The sequence below is a fragment of the Anolis carolinensis genome, chromosome 3 (assembly GCF_035594765.1).
Source record: "Anolis carolinensis isolate JA03-04 chromosome 3, rAnoCar3.1.pri, whole genome shotgun sequence".
Lineage (NCBI taxonomy): Eukaryota > Metazoa > Chordata > Lepidosauria > Squamata > Dactyloidae > Anolis > Anolis carolinensis.
This window is the reverse complement of record NC_085843.1, coordinates 86,873,852-86,895,515: the sequence shown is the minus strand read 5'-3', so window position 1 is coordinate 86,895,515 and position 21,664 is coordinate 86,873,852. Positions and strand designations below refer to the sequence as shown.

At 38.8% G+C, this 21,664-nt stretch overlaps 1 protein-coding gene across 4 annotated transcripts in view; it reads left to right on the top strand.

The window, feature by feature from the left end:
- The window catches only part of sytl5 (synaptotagmin like 5), an 81,971-nt gene that overhangs the window by 47,342 nt on the left and 12,965 nt on the right, over window positions 1-21,664 (top strand). For 3 of the 4 annotated variants that reach the window (XM_008107378.3, XM_062977180.1, XM_016992427.2), the window contains exons 5-14: window positions 1,294-1,432; window positions 4,008-4,118; window positions 5,667-5,823; window positions 8,617-8,746; window positions 10,430-10,536; window positions 11,390-11,482; window positions 13,519-13,581; window positions 16,070-16,248; window positions 18,631-18,733; window positions 19,958-20,119. In XM_008107378.3, the coding sequence (XP_008105585.2) occupies window positions 1,294-1,432; window positions 4,008-4,118; window positions 5,667-5,823; window positions 8,617-8,746; window positions 10,430-10,536; window positions 11,390-11,482; window positions 13,519-13,581; window positions 16,070-16,248; window positions 18,631-18,733; window positions 19,958-20,119 (1,244 nt within the window). The remainder of the gene's footprint in view (window positions 1-1,293; window positions 1,433-4,007; window positions 4,119-5,666; window positions 5,824-8,616; window positions 8,747-10,429; window positions 10,537-11,389; window positions 11,483-13,518; window positions 13,582-16,069; window positions 16,249-18,630; window positions 18,734-19,957; window positions 20,120-21,664) is intronic. The other variant, XM_008107379.3, reaches the window with a different exon arrangement.

Sequence of the window (21,664 nt, the reverse complement as noted above, 5' to 3'; positions counted from 1 at the left end):
AGGGCTTCCCAGGTTTTGGTGTCTATGCCTCCATTTTTAAGGTTAGCTTTAAGTCCATCTTTAAATATCTTTTCATGTCCACAAACATTCCGCTTTCTATTCTAGAGTTGAGAGTAGAGTAAATGCTTTGAGAGACAGTCATCAGGCATTCCAACAATGTGGCCAGTCCAGCGAAGTTGATGGCAAAGGATGATCACTTCAGTGCTGGTGGTCTTTGTTTCTTCCACAATGCTGACATTTGTCTGCCTGTCTTCCCAAGAGATTTGCAGGATTTTTCAGAGGCAACACTGATGGAATCTTTCCAGAAGTTGAGTGTGATGTCTGTAGATGGTCCACATTTTATAAGCATATAACAGGGTTGGGAGGACACTAGTTTTATAAACAAACATCTTGGTATCCCTACAAATGTCCCAGTCCTCTTTGCTTCATTTAGAAAAATGCTGCACTCCAGAGCTCAGACGGTGTTGTATTTCAGTGTCAATGTTGACTTTTATGGAGAGGTGGCTGCCAAGGTAGCAGAAATGGTTAATATTTTCTAATGTTACACCATTAAGCTGTATCTCTGGCATTGCAAAGGAATTGGCTGGTCCCTACTGGAAGGTACATTGGTTTTCTTGATGTTCAGTGAGAGGCCAAGCTTTTTGTGTGCTTCTGCAAAAGTGTTTAGAGTGGCTTGTAGATCTTGGTGGGATAGAAATGCCTTAACAAAGAAGTGCCATGGTGGCTGGTGAATTGTAAAGCACTTCACTGCTATGTGGTTGGGCATCCTTGAACAGTTAGTTAGCCTGCTGTGCTCCAGTTACTGCCTATAATGGAATGGAGGCAGTTGGCTTAACACTGAATTATCTGATAAATATGTACCGTGTTCCCTCACTTATCACGGGGGTTACATTCCAGTACCACCCGCAATAAGTGAAAATCCTCAAAGTAGGGACACTATATTTATTCTATGTGTGGAAGAGAGCAAACCACAGACCACTTACTACAATGCAGTCTGTACTTTATTTTGCAGTTACAATATACAGTGCATTGACAGAGAAGAAGAATGGAAGCTAAATAACCATTTTTTTATTTCCAACCCTTCCCTACCCCCCCCCTTTATTTCTCCCTTCCCCCTTTCCAAAACCCTTTGCACACCGCAAAAAATGCCAAACAGCGAAAATACCATGATAAATGTGTACATTAATATTAATTGAAAACCCGCGAAACAGCGAGGGAGTGAAAAGTGAACTGCTGAGTAGTGAGGGAACACTGTTTTTGAATTAATCTTGAAGTTATTCTTTTCTTTCTAAGGTGATTCCTCTGAACAGATAGAAGGGAGGAAAACCAAAGATGAATTACCAGGGAACTCAGAAAACACCACAAAGCAAGATGTGTTATCTTCCTTGTCCAGTGGGACAAAAGTAGTCCTCAGTGGGCCCAGGAAAATAGGGTAAGGCATCTTTTTATATGTGATAGATATCTATTAGTGATTCCAACATAGTCAATCACTTGAACTTAAAGTAGCCAGCTGCTTTTATTGTTACTGAAGATTTTGTTCTACAATCATGGCTGTAACATGTGTAAGTACGAAAAAAGGATGTAACTATTGATGCTCTTATTCTACTAAGGATACTTCACTTCGGCAGAAAAAATGGAATGCAAAGATACAGAATGGGGGACACCTGGCTCGATAGCAGTACATGTGAAAAAGATCTTGGAGTCCTTGTGGACAACAAGTTAAACATGAGCCTACAATGTGATGCAGCAGTGAAAAAAGCCAACGGGATTCTGGCCTGCATAAATAGGGGTATAGCATCTAGATCCAGGAAAGTCATGCTACCCCTCTATTCTGCCTTGGTCAGACCACACCTGGAATATTGTGTCCAATTCTGGGCACCACAGTTGACGGGAGATGTTGACAAGCTGGAAAGCATCCAGAGGAGGGCGACTAAAATGATCAAGGGTCTGGAGAACAAACCCTATGAGGAGTGGCTTAAAGAGCTGGGCATGTTTAGCCTGCAGAAGAGAAGGCTGAGAGGAGACATGATAGCCATATACAAATATGTGAGGGGAAGTCATAGGGAGGAGGGAGCAAGCGTGTTTTCTGCTGCCCTGCAGACTAGGACACGGAACAATGGCTCCAAACTACAGGAAAGGAGATTCCACCTGAACATCGGGAAGAACTTCCTGACTGTGAGGGCTGTTCGGCAGTGGAACTCTCTGTCCCGGACTGTGGTGGAGGCTCCTTCTTTGGAGGCTTTTAATCAGGCTGGATGGACATCTGTCAGAGGTGCTTTGAATGAGATTTCTCTGCTTCTTGTAGGTGGTTAGACTGGATGGCCCATGAGGTCTCTTCCAACTCTACAATTCTATGATTCTGTGATTCATAAATAGATTTACTTATATTTTGAGTAACTTAAAAGTATGATTCAGAACTAAATTCTGATTCATAAAGGACTCAACAGCATTTTAGGGCTTACATTTGTTCCTTCATCACTACTTCCCTAGTCAATTTGCTCAGCTTACAAATAAGATGTTTTTGTGCTCTTTCTAATGAACACAACACAATAAACTGGGTACTCCCGTTTTGTGCAGGATAAGGACACAATTCCCCTGCAAAAGTGGAAAAACCAAAAATATCTTGGGGGGGGGGCAGGGAATGGGGTGCCACTGTTGTGATCCCTGGAGGCAGGCTATCCACAATAGTCCCTTGGACAAGAAGAGGAGGATCCGCCCCGCATGCCATTTCACTTACCCTGACTGTCCAGAATCTTCTTCCTCTTCCTGTATGCCACTAGTGTCTGTTTTGCCCAGGCAAAAGAAGGGAGATATTGAAGGGAACAGAAACACATGGCAAAATGGAATAGGAGGAACTATCCCCATGTGTGCCTGCAACACCGCTTACCTGGTAAATCTAATTCTCCTGAGTATATTTCTGATCATTTGTACTGGACAAATACCTCTCCTCCACAACGTTCTAATATAATGAGAGATGGGGCTCCTTTTTTAAAGAGCAAACAATAATAATATGTACACTCATCTCTCCATTTTTGTGGGTTTCACATTTTTTGTTTGAATTATTTGAGAGCTTGTGTCTCCAGCCTTTACCTCCCAAATTGGGGCTGCCATGTGTAATTCACATGGCAGCCCTGCCCTTGGGAGGTGAGCAAAGGGGCTATTTGGGAGGTAAATGCACCACATGTATCTTTTCCTGCCTGATAGCTCCCTTCCTTTGCTTGGGTGAAATAGAGACTTGCCACACATAGACAAAAGGAGAAGCCAGCTCCATATGCCACTCCATTTGCCCAGTGGATCTGGCTCATCTTTCTCTTCCTTTAAATATCTGTTTTGCCTATGCAAAAGAAGGGAGGTATTGAGGGAAAGCAGAAACACGTGACATACAGGAAGAGAAAGAAGAACAAAATATTATGCCCATTAATATGATTAATTGGTTGACTGCTTTCACAGTCATTATTTCAACATTTTTGTGGAGATTAGTTTATGAATGGCTCCTTATAGGTATATATTATTTCTGAAGTACTCTGACTACTAGTTGCTGGAAATCAGCAGACAGAGAATACTAATTTTTCATTAAGTTTCTAAAAAACAGGTGGCTACTACTGGAAATTTGATGCCTAGATTCAACAGATCTCATATACTCCTAAATCACTGGGAATCCAACTTTGTCTTCTGGCATTTTCTTTCATAATGCAGCTTAGACATGTGTGTGACAAATGGGATGGTGTTTCTGAAAGTCATGCACCTTTGTCTCCTTTCGCCATGAAGAACATTAACTTCAGGAAAATGAAAAGGCCCAGGCAGTGTCAGGGCCCTAGAGCAGGCCTGGGCAAACTTGGGCCTTCTGGGTGTTTTGGACTTCAACTCCCATAATTCCTAACAGCCAGGCCTGCCCTAGAGAATATTTAGTGTATCTAACCATTAATAAAGTACAGATTAAAAGGATCTCATCCATTTTGTATTTAAGGAAACCACATCATAATGTTTATCTTTTTACCTTTGTTCAGCAAAAAAGTTTTCAAGGGAATTTCTAAAGGAGATGTTGCAAATGTGAAAGCAGAAGATGGAAGAAGCATCAGCTCAGATGCTGATGCTCAAAGTATGAATGGTGCTGAGAGGTAAGAATAATGGAGTAATTTTTGCACAGTTAACCTCATTTTCTCCATTGAGTCCCTGTACCCATTTCCAAGACTGACTGCAGTCAATAGGGGTTGTGCAGGAGTGTTTGGTTAGGCTTGCAGCTGAGAGGAATGGTGTAAAATGTCACTTTTCTAAGCATCATGATCCTGTTCAAAACCCACCTGATTGTCAAAGGCTTTCATGGCCGGAATCACTGGATTGCTGTGAATTTTTTGGGTTATATGGCCATGTTCCAGTAGCATTCTCTCCTGACATTTCACCTGCATCTATGACAGGCATCCTCAGAGGTTGTCTGCCATAGATGCAGGCACAATGTCAGGAGATAATACTATTGGAACATGGCCATACAGCCTGAAAAACTCACAGCAATCCACCTGATTATTTTTTTAAATCGTATCTGGTATGAATGCAAGCAACACTGTTCACAGTCTCTGTTCTCACTTAAATGTGGTGCCTTTAGTTTGTTAAAGGATGTGAGCTGGCATTGTCTGCAATATAATTTTAAAAGTCCACTCCAATAAGCTTCATTATTTTAGAAGGGCACTTCAAAGCAGTTAATTAGAACATATTATGAAAGGAGAAACAAGTAAAGGTGTCATTCAGCTTTTATAACTAGCATGAAAATAATTACCAGAATACAAAGAAAATTGCTTAGACATTGAGGCGATATGTCTTCAAGTAAAGACACTACTTAGAAAATTATTAGAAATGTAATTATGGAACACATTTAATTTCTGAAATCATGAATACAGAAACATTAATAGCTGAATGAAAGCATAGTGGTAACAATTATAGCTGTTGGAAATCTTGCAATAAATCCAGACTAGATATGCGTTGGATTGGATAACAGCTCAGGTTGGGAATATTTAGCCTGAGATAAATTAGGCAGATGGAACATTTTTTTCTCTTAGGGAAAGAGCAGGCAGATGGTGGTAGCTGGAGCAGCTGAACAGCCCTTTGAGACCTCAGGTGTTCCAGAATGGCATCTGTTCCTGGAGAATTCAACAAAGTGGTCAGAATAAGTATGGCACTCCTTGTAGGGGCATGTGTCAGAACAGCTGCACCTCCTATATCCCCCAGTATGCCATACATCTTTAGTAATTGTGAATCATACTTAGGGCCCATCAGAATGAAGCACTCATGTCTGTCTGTGCGTATGTATGTGTATGTAAACATGCATAAATCAGGCTGCAATTTCAGTTTCTCTTTGACTTCAGAAATACATAACTAGATAGGCTAAAAAGATGACATTCAGCTGTTGTTGTATAGCAACCTCCATTCACTCTAGCTGGCATAGTCAGTGGCCAAGGATCACAAGTTCCATACTTCTGGGCTAGATGATATGACTGTTAAAACTTTGATGATAATAATTTATTGTTGTCACTTATATATTTGTTAATAATATATGTTTTAAAATGAATGGAAACGCATCTTCTGTGATATGCTTACTTGGTATTGTACTACTACTTTTTCCTGTGTTGTATAAGTGGCACTAAGAGGTTAGGTTTTTGCTATTGTTTTTTTAGAGGCAGCATTCTTTCACTAGATGGCAATGATCTGGAGGATATATCTGGTAGCCTGAAAAGGGGAGTGGATTCTAGAAACCATAGCAGTGCCTCTACTCCAGTTCGTCCAAGGTCACCAGCATTGAGTACACGCAGCATGACTGTTGACTACAGTATGGTAAGTTGAATAATGCAAAAAGAGAATTCTTTCAAGAGTTTGTTGCCTTCAGAAAACAGAAATTAGTCACATGAGAGTTATAGAGAACCAGTGTGATATATTGATTTAAGCGTTGGGCTACAACTCTGGAGACTCACATGGTGACCTTGCACAAATCACACATTCTCAGCCACAGAAAACCCCATGATAGGATTGTCTTAGCACCCTTATAACTCAGAAATGACTTGAAGGGACACATCATTAACAACAAATATTTCAAGTTGGATTAGGTTTTCATTAAAACAATCTATTTTGTGGCACTCCAAATCTAATCTTATCTGATCACAGAAAGCAAGTAAACTTGTATATCTCCATGATGAGCAAAATGTGGCCCCAACAGTTGTGTTTACAACCTTGATTGCCTTAGACCAGGGGTCCCCAAACTAAGGCCCGGGGGCCACATGTGGCCCATTGAAGCCATTTATCCGGCCCCTGCCTCCTCCCTCTCCTGGTGCATGCCTTCCAGAGCTTTGCTTGTTTATAATGGTATTTTAATTATTATTTAATTAATAATTAATTATCAAGGGGGTGCTTTGCTGGTGCTTTTTGTGCACAAAGGCAAAAGGGGGCTTGACTAAATGGCCCAAGTGGTCTCTTCCAATCCTCTTTGTTCTTATTATTATTATTATTGACACAGTATAACACAGCAAACAAGATATACATGCTGGATTTCATATCACAAAATCACAAGTTCCCAAGCATTTAGGGCTGTGTGATGCATCCAGCCCTTTTTATTATTTTTATTATGATTATGATTATGATTAACATTGAGGCTGTATTTGTTCCTGTTTGGGGGTTTTTACTTCAAAATAAGAGATGTGCAGTGTGCATAGGAATTTGTTTATAGTTTTTTTTCAGCTATAGTCCGGCCCTCCAATGGTCTGAGGGACCGTGAACTGGCCCCCTGTTTAAAAAGTTTGGGGACCCCTGCCTTAGACTGTCCCTCTTCTGGCCAAAACCGGTTAATTCCTCCTTCTGTGGAGGCAATTTATATTTTCAGGTTGTTGCAATGTTCCCTTGTAATTCTTAACTTGAAAATAATCCTTGTTTTTTTTGAAACTGGAAGTGAATTTACAGTAGTCTTGTGCACAAATTCAGTTTCGTTGGTTCCCTTCAGCCAATCCGGCTTGTTCAAATGGCCATAACGGCAAAGGCTCAACCGCCATGTTTTTTCCATTTGAAATGGCCAATGTGGCTGACGGGTGTGGCTTCTTTTCTTCTATTCGGGAGTACATGGCGCAAGCTTCCTTAACCCCGTTGCTCAAATCCAGACTCGCTTGAAGTCAAGAAAGGAAAGCATTCCAAGAACGGTGCTTCCTTAACCCTGTTGCTCAAACCGAGGCTCCCTTGAAAGGAAGAAATGAAAGGGTCCCAGGAAGGGTGCTTCCTTAACCCTGTTATTCAAACCCAGACTCCCTTGAAAGGAAAGGATTCCAGGAATGGAAAGGGAAGTCTTGAAAGTTCCCCATTGCTGCCAATTGGCCAGATCTTCCTTGATCTTTTGGCTGCCTGGCCAAAAACAGATATTTCCATGAGCTGATTTTTGGGAGGCTCCCCAAAATGGAACTGGTACCCAATGAAATTTGGATACCAAAATGGATTGCCCTCCAGCCGAATTGCGCAAGTCTAATTTGCAGTCAATCTACCCTTTTTCCTATTTCCTTTATTTCTAGGTGAGTAGATGAGATTTTTAGCAGTCCAGGCAGGGTACAGAAAATTGGCCCCTACACTCCAGCACAATGGTGCACTCTGGTATTTACAGTTTTTCCTAGGGAAAAAGCTTGTTTAATATTAAATCCACTCGTGTAAGAAGTTCCTTCTTAATCAGGAGAGAACAATAGGGAACAATACCTTGGTATATGGTTTAAGATGAAAGGTTATCCGTGAGCTTCATGGATTCACAAGGCCTTGAACTCCCCCTCTTCCTGTTCTAATCCTTAGTAGTCTGTCCATTAAATATCATTTGTTTTGGACGAATTCTGAGGGACCCGAGGTTCCATTTTGTTTCCTGAGGACCTACTGTGAGAAACACTACCTCCCCTACCATCATCCATCAACATTGGCTGTATGGCTGGGCAGTTCTGTGCCAGCTATGGCCCCCATAACATTTGGAAAATCAATTTAGTTATCCAAGTAAATTTGCATTTGTAACAAGATTTGTTCAGTAAGATAAGTATCATCAGATATAAAAAATTAATATATCTGTTTTAAGGATGGGAGCCTTGATTGTTGTGGAAACATTAGTTTACATATTAGCAGACATAATAAAAGCTTAGAAAAGACAGCTCATTTACCAAAAAAATGCAGATGGCATTTTTTCTCCTGGCTTCCCAAACCCTGCAGACCTTCCACAGATGTTCATATTTAACTGTGCTTGTATTATGGGTAGAAATTTGATAAATATGGCAATTACCATATAATGTCTTGTTTCTTTGCCATATTGCTGCAGGATGTTTCTCATATCTAGGACATAACATTTTGCTCACATTTACTGTCTCAGCCAAATAAATTGCATTATTTTATCAAAATTATTAATATGGCTACGCAGTGTCATTCTACTGTTCTATGCAGATATAGAAGTAAAGAAACGGATGGAAGCTTGGATGAGTTGTGTTGTTAGCGTTGAGTATGACATTCCAAACAAATCAAATTACTGTAGGATAGTTTTGGTATATTAAAAATGTAGTTTGTGGACATAAGCATCTAATAATGTGTTCTATATAATATATTCATTCATTCTTTGTCTTTGGGCAGGAGCCTGGTTTAGAAAATGGAACATGTTTGTCTACAAGTGGAAGTATACCTAGAGAATTAGCAAAAAGGAATCAGGGGAAAGTATCTCGAACACCTTCAATAGCAATTTCAAGAACATCTCTATCATCAGGTAAGTGTTGTCTGAGCGTACAGAGTGCTCCCTGATTCTTCAGATGGAACAGTTTATTTATTTACTTTATTTTTATTCCGCCTTTCTTCCCATAGGGACCCAAGGCACCTAACAATAACATGGTAGAACACAATAGATTTTAAAAATTTCTATTTAAATTAAAAATCCAGCTAGATTTCCAAGTTGTTTTTAACACTAGTAATGGGTACTTATTTCCGGAAAGCTGCTAGGCACACAGGCAGAACAATAAATGCATTGAGGAATACTAGTAATAGTTCGGTCTTTCTTGTTGCCACAAGACAAATACATATACATATGAATACAATTTTTTTAAAAAAAATATTTGTGTCTTGGATACAAAAGTGAAAATATAGTTAAAATACAAAAAGGCACAGTTTTTAATTACAGTTAAAAGTCAAACGTCCTTCCCCAAATCCCACCTGCAACGTTCTCAGCAGCTTGCCCCTCATCACACACACAACCCAAATGCCTGATGACAGAGAGATGTTTTGACCTGTTTGCAGAAGGCAAGCAGGGATGAAGCCATTCTTGGGAGGGAGTTCCAGAGTCTGGAAGCAGCTACCAGAAAGTCCCTCTTCCATGTTTCCACCAAACGTACTTGAGAGGGTAGTGGAACATTGAGGAGGCCCTCCCCAGATTATCTTAGTATTCTGACAGGCTCATAAAGAGAGACAGTAAAAACAGCCGATAGGAAAAAAAATCAACTCATTTGAATTGTGGTGCTGGAAAAGAGTTCTGTGGATGCCCTGGATTGCTAAAAAGATAAATAAGTGGGTCCTAAAGCAACTTTAGTTTGAAATCACCCTAAAATCCAAGATAACTCAACTGAGGCTATTGTACTTTGGAATATCATGAGAAGACAGAATAATGTTTAGTTAGATAGAAGGCACTAGGAAAAGAGGAAGACCTGATTAGAGATGGACAAGCTCAACCAAAGAAGTCATTGGGATGTTGAAGATAGGGTGACTTGGAGGTCTCTCATTCATAGGATTGACATAAATCAAAGTTAGCCTGGTAGCCATTAATAACAATACACAAGTGATTATGAGATTTTCTGTATGCAAAATTATGGTTTATCAAAATTATAAAATTTCTGTCTCTTTCTGATAACACGTAAATGCAGACGTTAAGTTATTACTCAAAAATCTGTAAATTGTAACCGCAGAATATGGCATTGGTTCAGAATGAAGAATTTTTAGTCAATTTGTCCTTGAGTTTTATATATTTATTTCTATTGAAATAGCTACGTAACACCATAGTCTTTTTTGTGATCAAGGTTAGAAGTATGTTTTCCTTTCTAAATGTAATCATAACATGGAATGTATCCCATAATAGGCTACACTCCATTCTAGTGTCGAGGACTCACTTCTGTGAAGTATGCTTTTATCTCATATGTCTCCCATAAATGTAAGAAAACAGGAATTTAAAAAAATGGAAATGAAAATTATTCTGGGGTTGTTGTATGTCTTTCGGGCATTGTTTTCATAATTTTTCTTCTCTGTCTCTTTCAGTAAGAAGGTGGATTAAAAGAGGATAGCTGATTTTGTAGGAACCTTGAGATTAGTGGACTAATTGTGTACAGCAATTCAAAGAAGATACTGGAAATGTGTTTGCCGTCTGATTCAAAGGACTTGAATTTTCCTTTCCTTTTCTGTTCTGCAGATCGCAGTAGATCTGAGATAGATCTCAGTGGGTCTTTTTCTGAAGGAAATGATGATACTTTGAGTATAAGAAGTAAATCTGTACCTGGAGCATTAGATCAAGAGCTGGTGAGTTAAAGCCACACCAAAGCCTCAAAAACAAACACTTGTCTTTTACAATGGCTTGCAAATTCATTTGGAACTGAAACCATTGCAACATAATCTGCAAACACATATGTGTAACAACAGAAACTTTTTAGAAGGAGCAAGCAAGTGAGCTATAGAAGGGTAATTGACAGTATGAGTGCTTTACTTGCCTCCCATATGATATTTGTGCATGTGTATCTAATATACCTACCCTTTTGTAGTATTGTATCTGTAATAGTGGGCTATGGTAGGGCTAAAACAGTTTACAAAGCCCACTTCTGAATAAGTAAACATTTACAATTCTGATCTACAAGGCAGAGTTCCAATATTGTCTTAGAGATCATGCCCTTTGCCTAAAATGGATAAAGTGTTGACCAGGGCTATGGTTTTACAAATGTTTGTGTGTTTGTATGTGTGTGGTGGGGATTAAAATGGCTTTTGCCCCAAAATGCCTTCAAATATCTATATGGTGGGGGGGGGGGGTGTTGTTCGGGTTTTATTTTCCATTTTCCATTGACTCTTTTAGTCTCAGAAGTCATTTGTAAAAAATATTTTTTCCAGAGCTGGGCCACTCAAGGTCTTCTGTTTTTTAGTGTTCAATAATTGCTTTTCCCTGCCCTAAACCTCTCTGGATTTTTATAAGATTTTTGTGTGCTTCAAAGTGGGGGTCTGCACACAAGTCTAGATCAGGTAAAGCTTGCTCCTGCAATGATCTTTTTTTTTTAGGTTGTGAATATGTGTGCTACAGCAATTGTTTATGCTATTCCAGTTCATTTGATTCCCAGTTTAGAGCTTGATGGACACAACTTTACTTTTCCCCTCCTTTTTCCATTAGGACTACCTAGGTGAGACAGAGGAAGATATTGATTACATTATGGCCTCCAGTTCATCAAAGAAGAGGGCCAATTTGGCAAGTGGATTGTCAACAGTAAGATTTCCCTTTTCTTTGTGGTTTTCTCCCTGTGGGAATCTGTTAGGTTGTTGAAATATACATCATCTCAATCTTCTTTTTATACTATTCTGTTTCTTGTCTAACTTTCAGCCCAATCTATACTGCCTTTTAAAAGTCACTTTTCCCCATCTGTATTTTTTGTATTCTCATGTGTTATAAACATCTATTCTCTGTGGTGCAGCGGAACTATTTCTCTGTATCCAGTGATACTTGTCACAATCCAGTGCAATCTAATTGCAGAATATGATGAGCTCTCCTTCAAGTGGCCTTGATTTGTGGTTGGACTAGAATTTGATGGGAGAGCTTCAGTAATGCATGCAAGAGGGGAATGTAAACTATAGTTTTTAAACTGGGCAAATGACTAACTCCCACAGAACAGCAAATTAATATTGGAATTGAAAATAAAAGTAGCTAGCTGGTTTGAGAGAGGTAATGCAGCTATTAAAATGTAGCATTGTATATTGATGGGTGCGCAGGTGTGGTTAATTACTAGATGCTGTTGAAGAGCTGAATTATGGAAATACATACATTTTCCTGGTTGCTAAAGGTAGCAGGTTCCCTGGCTGAATCTATAATTGTTTCATACATATGTCTATGATGGGGAAAAACTCTAGGATGAGATGAAACTGGGTGGAAAACTCATTTGTGTTAAAGGAAGACTATTGTGGGATGCAATGATGATGCTAGAATTTTAAAGTAAAAGGTTTAACTTTTTTGTGCTTAGAATTAGTGATAAACTATAATGAAAGGTGACTACTTGGCATGGTAATGCCAGTTAGGTATATGTGTGTGGTAGTTTCATTATTTGATGGTGGGTACAATTCCCTCAGGATTTCTATTTTTATATTCTTTTAAATCAGTGGTTCTCAACCTGTGGGTCCCCGAACGTTTTGGGCTTCAACTCCCAGAAATCCTAACAGCTGATAAACTGACTGAGATTTCTGGGAGTTGTAGGCCAAAACACCTGGGGACCCCCAGGTTGAGAACCATTGTTTTAAATGGTCTCTTAGGACCAAAAAGGAGACTCTAAAAATATGTAGGCAGTGCCTGATGTCAACCCAGGCAAGTTGTTGAAAATAATTATCATTTCTTTGAAGGAGCAGATCTCCTGTGATTAGCAATATCAGTAAAGTAATTGTGAAAAAAAATGTTTTATTTACATAGGTTGCAGAATTCAGCTTGTATTTGAACAGTATCTGGGTTCAGGATGTTTTTTTTAATGACTTGCATGTTATGTACCTTGTAAAGTGAGAGAAATAGAGAATGATGTTATCTCACTGATGTACTGTATATACCTTGGGGGATGTTCAGACTCTCTGGTATCCGGGAAATGACACTACTGAATGAACTGTTTATGTAATATTATACTGTTGACCTTAGAGAGGGCAGGATAAAGAAGATGACAGAGAGCTCATCCTCAGCAGAAAACTTTTGCCAGGAGGGGAGAGACGAGACTGATAATCAGGACATCAGTTTCTCTATATTGCAGGAGTCTGAACTATAAGAATGAACTATCTTCAGATCTGAGGCTTTGTGCTCTTTGTCATTTGGTTTAGTTTTAATGTCTAATGATTCCACTCTGCTAATGAGATTACAGTTTTCATACAGTGATACAGAACAACAAAATGGACCTAGAATGCATTTTAGTTGAGTAATTAGGTGAAGGAATCTCAACGCACTATGAGCAGCACACTTTCCTTTTTAGACTAAAGGGTACAGAACTCAATAAGTGAAATTATTTTCCATTGGACAATGGTACTCCTTTTCTAAGCTAAGCCCAGGTACAGAAGCAGGCATTTTGATATAAAATTGAGTATATGCTTAAATGCTATTCAGAAATAGATTATCAGCAGACCTTTCTGGTAATAGTGCTTGCTTTTCATATTACTGATATTTTGGGCTATGAGTTCTTTTTTTAAAGCCTTTCCTTTCATCCAGAAAAGGAGCAGCTATCCTTAATACTATCTACTTCTCTCCTCTCCTCTCTTCTCCTTTCCTCTTTCTGCTAAAAGAATTCTCCAAGTTCTGATAGAAAGTGGACCTATTTAAATGTTCCAGAAGCAGATGGTGATACAGTAAGTTCACTTGTTTTTCTGACACATTCAGGGGTTCCTTTCCCCCTCTTTTGTGTAGCTGCTTTCTTTGTTTCTCTGTATATATTTCTGCTAATTGGTTTTAATTGCCTTGTTCAAAATTAAGATCGACAAACTATTTCCACCAAAATTGTTATTTTATCCTTGAAACTTAATAGCGAATTCTCAGTAAAATTATGGGATTGCTACAATCTTATTCTGAGAAATTTGAGGAACCATAGGGGGAAGACACCCTGTCTTCAAAGAGTGCGGGGAGGTCTAGGACTGGCCAGACTGATACTGATATAAGGAAAAACTCAATACTTGTTAAGTACTCAATCTGTTAGTAAATAGAAAGAATGCACTGACCACTAGAACCTATTGTGGGTTTATTAAAAGTAAGGGTGTGCAAATCAGTTCTGTTTTCGTTCTGTTTTCATTTTGAACTTCAGATGCCCCCATTCTGTTTTTGGGAAGATTCCAGAAGATTACAATGGGGACCATTTGGATTTGGAATTTGGAACCCTGAATTCAGTTTCCATTTCAGGAAGAATCTTCCCGAAAACAGAACAAAAACACAATGGAATTCTGTTTTAAGGCTGTGCACACCCCTAATTAAAAGTAAGTCCATTAAGGCCAGCCTTAACTTATTTGGTCATTATTCTAAAAGAACATTAGAGAAGCATGAACATAGTATGTCTCATTTTAGAAAAGAATTTGTCCAAGTCTTCTGGGATATCTTTGTTGGCAAGATGGCAGAATGTAGGCTAGGCATATGAATGGACTTCCACTTGATTGAACAGCCATGTGCACACTGGTCCCGAATAGCCCAAGAACTCTTTTTTAGGCCATTTTCAATATTTTTACAAATTACTTGGATGTGAGTGTAGATGGCATGCTTAACAGAAGATGAGGTAATGAAAGTAGAAAACATGATAACAATCTTCAAATATCAGTAAATCTGTGATGAGGAAGATAGAGAAGATATGTCTTCTTTTTACTCCACAGTAAAAATTAATGCATGATAATTAGATGGAAACAATTTCAGATAAGCATTAGGAGAAATTTCTTAAAGCTAATGGCCATTAAACCCTGGCAGTTAGCCTTAAGAAATGTTTAATAAACTACCTTGGGAGGTTATGGGATTTTCTTCTAGCTCTGGTGTTATTTCAGATTTTCAGAAGGAAACATGAAGATCTATTACTTATTGTAACATAATCTTTTTTTCAATCTTACAATAGGAAACATTCTAAAAGAAATCAAGAATGTAGTGAGCATGACCCTTGTTATAAAGGAAACATGCTGTGTATTGTCAAAGACTTTCATGGCCGGAATCACTAGTGTGTTGTGTGATTTCCGGGCTGTATGGCTGTGTTCTTGCAACATTTTCTCCTGACGTTTCACTTGCATCTGTGGCTGGCATCTTCAGAGGATCTGATAGTGGTAAAAGCAAGTAGAGTATATATACCTGTGGAATGTACAGGGTGGGAGAAAGAACCAGTGTCTATTAACCAAGTGTGAAGGGTGCAGTTAGCAAGCCTGATTTGCAAGTGTTTGAGTGGGATCCATCCATTAGCATGTGAGTAACTGAGAAGATTGCATAGTCAATAGTGAGGGCATCTTTCTGGAAGTAACCAGGTCTTTGTTTCCTTGGAGTGTTTATTGCCTGGATGCATCTTTTGTCTGGGTGGTGTTCACTGAAAACAAACAAAATTTGGCTACCAGTATTGAGAAACACCAGAATCAAGAAAGTAACTAATGAACACTACCCAGACACAGGAAGCCCCCAGGCAGCATTCAATCAAGAATCAGTGATAGCTTCAAGGCAAGAATTTCCCCATTTGTTACCAATTTAAAATAGTGAATATAACAGCATGCTGAAGCCATCCATAAATAGGCAGTCATAAGATAAACACAGATTTCTCTTGGTATGCTTTCATTATTAATCTTAAGTGTCTTTAGGTTGTCTCTCACTAGTGGCAAGTCTATCCTAGGGTTTTCTTGGCAAGATTTATTCAGAAGAGGTTTGACAGAGTATGACTTGCCCAAGGCCACCTAGTAGGTTTCAGTAGCTGTTCGGGATTTGAATAATGGTTTCTCTTGAGCACTACCAACATCCAAATGACTATGTTACACTGGTTCTCTTAACAGATTGTATGTTTTGCACCATAGTCATAAAATGTGATGCTTGAATACTTGGAAGTGAATATTTACAGTAGATTAGAGCTGCTGATGCCAGTAAGAATTGACTGTATTGAGCTAAATAGGCCAATGGTTTGACAAAGTATATGATGCTTTCCTATCCTTCTGTCAATTCTGGAGCAATAATGCCTAATTTGTTCATTCTGTTTATTTTCAATCAGCCCATTCAGTGGCAAAGGAAATGGACAGTTCTTTGAACATTAGCAGCATTTAAAAAAAGCTGGCTGTTAAAAGATATGACTCAGTTTGATTGATTTATTTCTCTTTTTTCTTTTCTTTTTTTCTCCAGACTAGCATTAATAGTATGATGAGTGTATATAGTGAAACTGGGGACTATGGAAACGTGAAGATCAGCGGTGAAATTTGTCTCCAGATCAGCTACAGCTATAAAACAGGTGCCCTCAACATCCTTGTAAAAAAATGCAAGAACTTGGCTGTGGTAGATGAAAAGAAGCACAGAACAGATCCGTAAGTGGACAGGATTCTCCTTTAACCTTGGTTTTTTTGGGTTTTTTTTACATTTTGGTCATGTTTCCTTTGTAAGAGAGGACACGGGAATACAAGAGATACACAGACATCCACAACTTTACTTCATAAGAGAAACATTCCTGAATCTTTGACAAGGAAGACATGCAGTAGCCTAATAGGTTCCCTGATGTGTTCTCAGTTGTATTTTGATTGGCAAAAGAAATCCCTCCTTTTCTCTTATATTTTATAACCCACACTTCAGACACCTGTACCCTCTAGAATTAAGGAAGTTTGATATCACTGCTGAGTCTCAATGGTATGGAATCATGGAAGTTGTAGTTTTACAACGTCTTTAGTGCTCTTTCTATCAAAGAGTGCAGGTGCTTCACCAATTTACAGACCCCAAAATTCCATAACATTGACCTATGGCAGTTAAAGTGAGGTCAAACTGTATTAATTCTATAGTGTAGATGTACCCCTGGAAGGGGATAAAACTCTGATATCTACCTGCCCCTGTTTACCTGCAAAAGGACATAGTAAAGCCTTTTCTCATTTGAACTGCATATTGAAAAACATAAGTAAAAACATGTATCTCTCCAAGTCCATTATTCTGCAAAGCAGAGTGAAAGTTAAATAGGTGGTTCTGAAAATCATGCTTTCCCTTTATGTGAGTAAGCCATAGTGAAGCTTTTGCTTACAACCTTCTTACCTTTGTCTTTTACGTTTTAATCCACAAGAAAGTTGGAAGCCTTTCAAATTTTAAAGTAATCACAGTTCTTTAGATAGCCTTGCTTTCTGGGAATTATGGCTTATTTAATGTAGGTGTTGGCAAAATATTGTGTGGCCCAGTTTTTGTTCCTCCAATAGCCTGGTAAACTACAACACCACAAAATTGACCATAAATCCACCATAATTCTGATCCCAAGTGACTAGAAAATTACTTACAGTTTACATTTTCAGGATGTCTGTGTGTGTGCGTGCATGTGTTGGAAACACAAATCATGAGTCTCTTGGACCTGGAAGCCACCTGGATTGGCAATTGACCATTCTGGTATGCTTTTTAGCTATCCTTCTCAATGAGGGAGGCTTAGTCAGGACTAGAGTTGCAAAATATTGACGGGGCTACATTCTGCCCGTGGATCATATTTTTCTCAATCCTGGTTTAAATAAGAAAAAGTTAGATCAGAACATTTTTCTCAAGCCATTGGTTGCATGAGTTTGGCTATTGTAGAAAGCTGTGGTTAGTTTAAGAATGGGAACAGCAGCTTTTAATTGCTCTCCTGGCATAAAAGTTAGGAGTGGGAAGGTGAAGCAAGTGAATTCAAGTGTGATTTCCTCTTTGTCAGGCTCTTCAGCAAGTTTTGGCAGGGTGGAGGATTAATTAACTGCACTGTGGTTTAAAGAAAGCAAAAAGCAGCAGGAGTCTTGCTCTTTTTAATTTTCCTGAAACCCTTCATAAAGAAGAGCGATCCCTACCTCTCCTTGAGTTCTCTCATCTATAAAGATGATGAGGCCATGCACAGGGTTGCATATTAGTAGTGATGGCATATATAGTTGTAGTTTTTAAGTATGTCTCTGTCTCTTCCCCCCTTACTTCCGGACATCATCTGTGTTCATGCCACTGAGACTGGAAAGGTACAGTTTACAGTCTTGGGGGTTAGGGGCACAGGACCCCTGTGAAAGTGAAAAACTGAAAATAAATAAATAGTTTGGTTTTGTTCACCTGAACGACCACCTATCTAGGAATTTCTGGGTTATCTGACATGACCCTATAGGTTAACTTCTGATGGAAGCTGGCCATAGAATAACAATGGATGACCTAGTGGTTGCTAGAAAACTTTTCTCTCTAGATATCTCTAGGTCCTCCAATTTTTCTGGAGGAAGTTGACCCTAGAGTCACATTGGAGCACCTAGAGATATTCCTAGAGAGAATGTTTCTAATCAAATCTGTGAAGAACTAAATCCATAAAAGTCGAAACCACAACTGTACTGTATCTTTCAAACAATGTAAGAAGTTGGGTTCATGGGAATGTATGTTATTTTTGACATGTATAAACACACACATACACATATATCCACATAGAAAACTCTTCACACACTTGTTTTTCTTTTACATGGATTTTTAAAAAATGGAAGAGCATTCATGTCAACATTCACCCAGAGTCTATAGCAGCACAGCCTATACAGTGTTAATCCCCTCAGAGAGAACTGGGCCTAAACTGAAGTACCTGAGAGCATGAATACAACTATTCCACTTTCCTATACGTAACAAATAGTTTAGTTTGTTTCTAGGATTACAGTCATGCTGCAAGCATTTCCTTTGTATGTGAAAAATTGGAGTATTTTCTAGTTTCTGTTAATGATTTCCTACCTACATTGCAGCTACGTCAAAGCATACCTTCTGCCGGACAAGTCTCGCCAAAGCAAGCGCAAGACAAAAATCAAAAGTAACACCACTAATCCAGAATTCAATGAAATGCTGAAGGTGAGGTCTAGGACAGAGTCATATATCACACCTTCTTTGTGATCATCTGATTTAGTAAAAATTAAATATTGTCTTGAAACATGAAAGATGGTTGAGATTAAACGGGGGCTAGAATTACATGGGGCCGGTCACTGATTTAGAAAAGGAATTACTGCTGTCTCCCCCAACTTTAACCTCCTTACACTCTATTGTTATACCTGTTATTTCCCCTCTTTTTTAAGACAGTAAACTAACAAAAATTGGATTAATTTTTACGACTCCCCCATCTAAAATAAAATACCCCAGTGGATATTTGAACCGATTCCAGGCTTAAAACAGCATAATGTCCCATTCTCTAATATTTCTGTATGGAGCTTTTAAGAATTTATTTTTTGGTGTCTCGTAATATTACTGTCAGGTAGCCCAGTTATCAGAACTTCACCAGTTCTTGGTTTTATTGTTTAATAAAAGCAGTAACAAAAAATCCACTTAATGTGAATCTGGCTGAAGTGTTGAGTTTCAGAAGCAAGGCTTTAAGTCCTCAAAAACTCCTTTTACATTCTGAAGGGTCTCTTCTTAGTTGTCTCTGAGTTCCCTAGAGCAGGAATAAAAACTGTAAAAAAGTAGGAGCTGTTCTAAACTTCATAGTTGGATTTACACTGCTAAATAATGCCGTTTGAACTGCAATATATAGCTAGTGTAGACCCATATAATGTAGTTTGAACTGTTGATCCAGTTCAAACAGGATCAACAGTTGATCCAGTCCATGATCTAAATAATGTTCAATTAAATACCTATGGCAGAAATTAAGGGGCAAAACTATCAATATTTTTTCTTGATGTCTGAGTAATTTTATTTGTGCTCCCCCCCCCCCCCCCCAAATAAAGACAAACATGAAAGATCGGTTTCAACATCTGCATAAAAAGCAACAACAAAATAATTTTAATTCTTTAAAAAAAATTAATAAGCTCAATTTGTTTTAATAATAGTCTGATACAGAAACAGGCAGCAGCAAGAAAAATAGGCTTTCAAGAAGAGAAATGCATTGACTAGATCTGTCCTTAAGAAGAGCCTTTACTGATTGATTAGGTTTGTTTTAGCAAAGAGGTAAAATGTTTTTTCTCTACGTTCTTTATCAGCTGATTGCACCTTCTGTAGTAAAAGGCATTACCGCTCCAGTACTTTCAGTTTATGGGGCAATACATTCTTATCATGCAAACATGTCCATCTTTTGTCATTTGACAGTATGTCATCAGCCATACGCAGCTTGAGACTCGAACTCTACAGCTTTCTGTCTGGCACTATGATAGATTTGGGCATAACAGCTTTCTTGGAGAAGTGGAGATACCTTTGGACTCCTGGAACTTTGAAAATCAGGCGGATGAGTGGTTTGTGCTTCAGCCCAAGGTGAGCATGTTCCAGTTGACGGATACCTGAAACAGATGTTTTAGTTTTACCCAGAACACATTGCTTTATGTTGGGAGTTGCTTTATGAATTGCAGTTTTAACCCATCTGTTCACTGGAGGACAAATATTAGCAAATGGAGGCTGTTGGGATTAAGAACTAGAAAAACCTTTGCAATGTTGGCTCATTGTTTTGTGTGTGTTTGCTTTGCGAGTAGTTCTCTACTTTGAGAGCGGCAACTTAGATGTACTCTGCTTCTGGCCCAGTGAGGCTGTCCCTTCAGGTTTTGAAATAAAATCAATTGTTGCAAAAGCAGTGGTAAGGATGGGTTATATGGATCATGCTATCTCTGCCAGAACACTAAATGCCTCTCAAGTTACTTGGCACAGCCAACTTCTTCAGCTGTTTCAGATCATCAGTTTTTTTGCTGTTGTGATAGCCAGCATTTAAACCATTTCTATACCAGTTTGACAACAAAGCTTTTGCTATATCTTCTTTGACACTTTTTACCACATTCTGGGATTTTGAACTTGCACTGTCCAGTTTATATTTGCCTGAGCTTTTCACCATGGAAACATATGGTCACAATGGATATTTTAATTTCACTGACAATTTCATAGCCGTCGAATTTCATATTACTGTATTTAGGTGGTTTTTGGGAAGTCAAAGTCTGGAACTTCAACAAGAGACCCACATTGTAATTGAGCACTATTATTTAAATATAATTTTCCTACGCTATTCTGCATAGCCCCCAGTAGTGCAGCAGATTAAACTGCTGAGCTGCTGAACTTGCTAACCAAAAGATCAGTGATTCAAATTCGGGCTGAGCTCCCACTGTTACCCCCACCTTCTGCCAACCTAGCAGTTCGAAAGCATGCAAATGTGAGTAGATCAATAGGTACTGCTCTGGCAGGAAGGTAATGGTGGCCACATGATCTTGGAGGCATCTACGGACAGCACTGACTCTTTGGCTTAGAAATGGAGATGAGCACCAACCCCCAGAGTCAGACACAACTAGACTTAATTTTCCTTTTACCTATGCTATTCTGCTAATTTTCTTCAAGTTTAAACTTCCATGAGGCCCTTCTTTCATCTTACCATGTTAAAGTAGTAATAGTGGAAAGTATTAAAAAAAACCCACCCCTTTTCTAACTAGTCATCAGAATGTTTATTTTTATAACTGCTTAAAGCAGCAACTCTATGAGCCTTGAGAGTGTTTTGGTTGATCTCCATGTCCTAACGCAAAGACCGGGTGATGTCCTCTTCCTCAGTATCAATCCTGGTCAAGAGGGCAAAAAAATGCATTTTGGGGAAGTGATGGTGCAAACCAGGGGCAACTTCAGATCCATGAGGACCTAAACCTCTCTTATTTCTCAGACCTTGTCAGGACCCAGGCTGCAGAACACCAATAACCATGCGCAGAGACCAGAATCTATCTAATATCTTTATTAAGGAAATATATAAAGTCAATAAAAACAAGTGTAGAATATAGTTCAGAAGTATACCTTTCAGGAAAGGTCAAATATAGTCCAGGAAAACAATGTCCA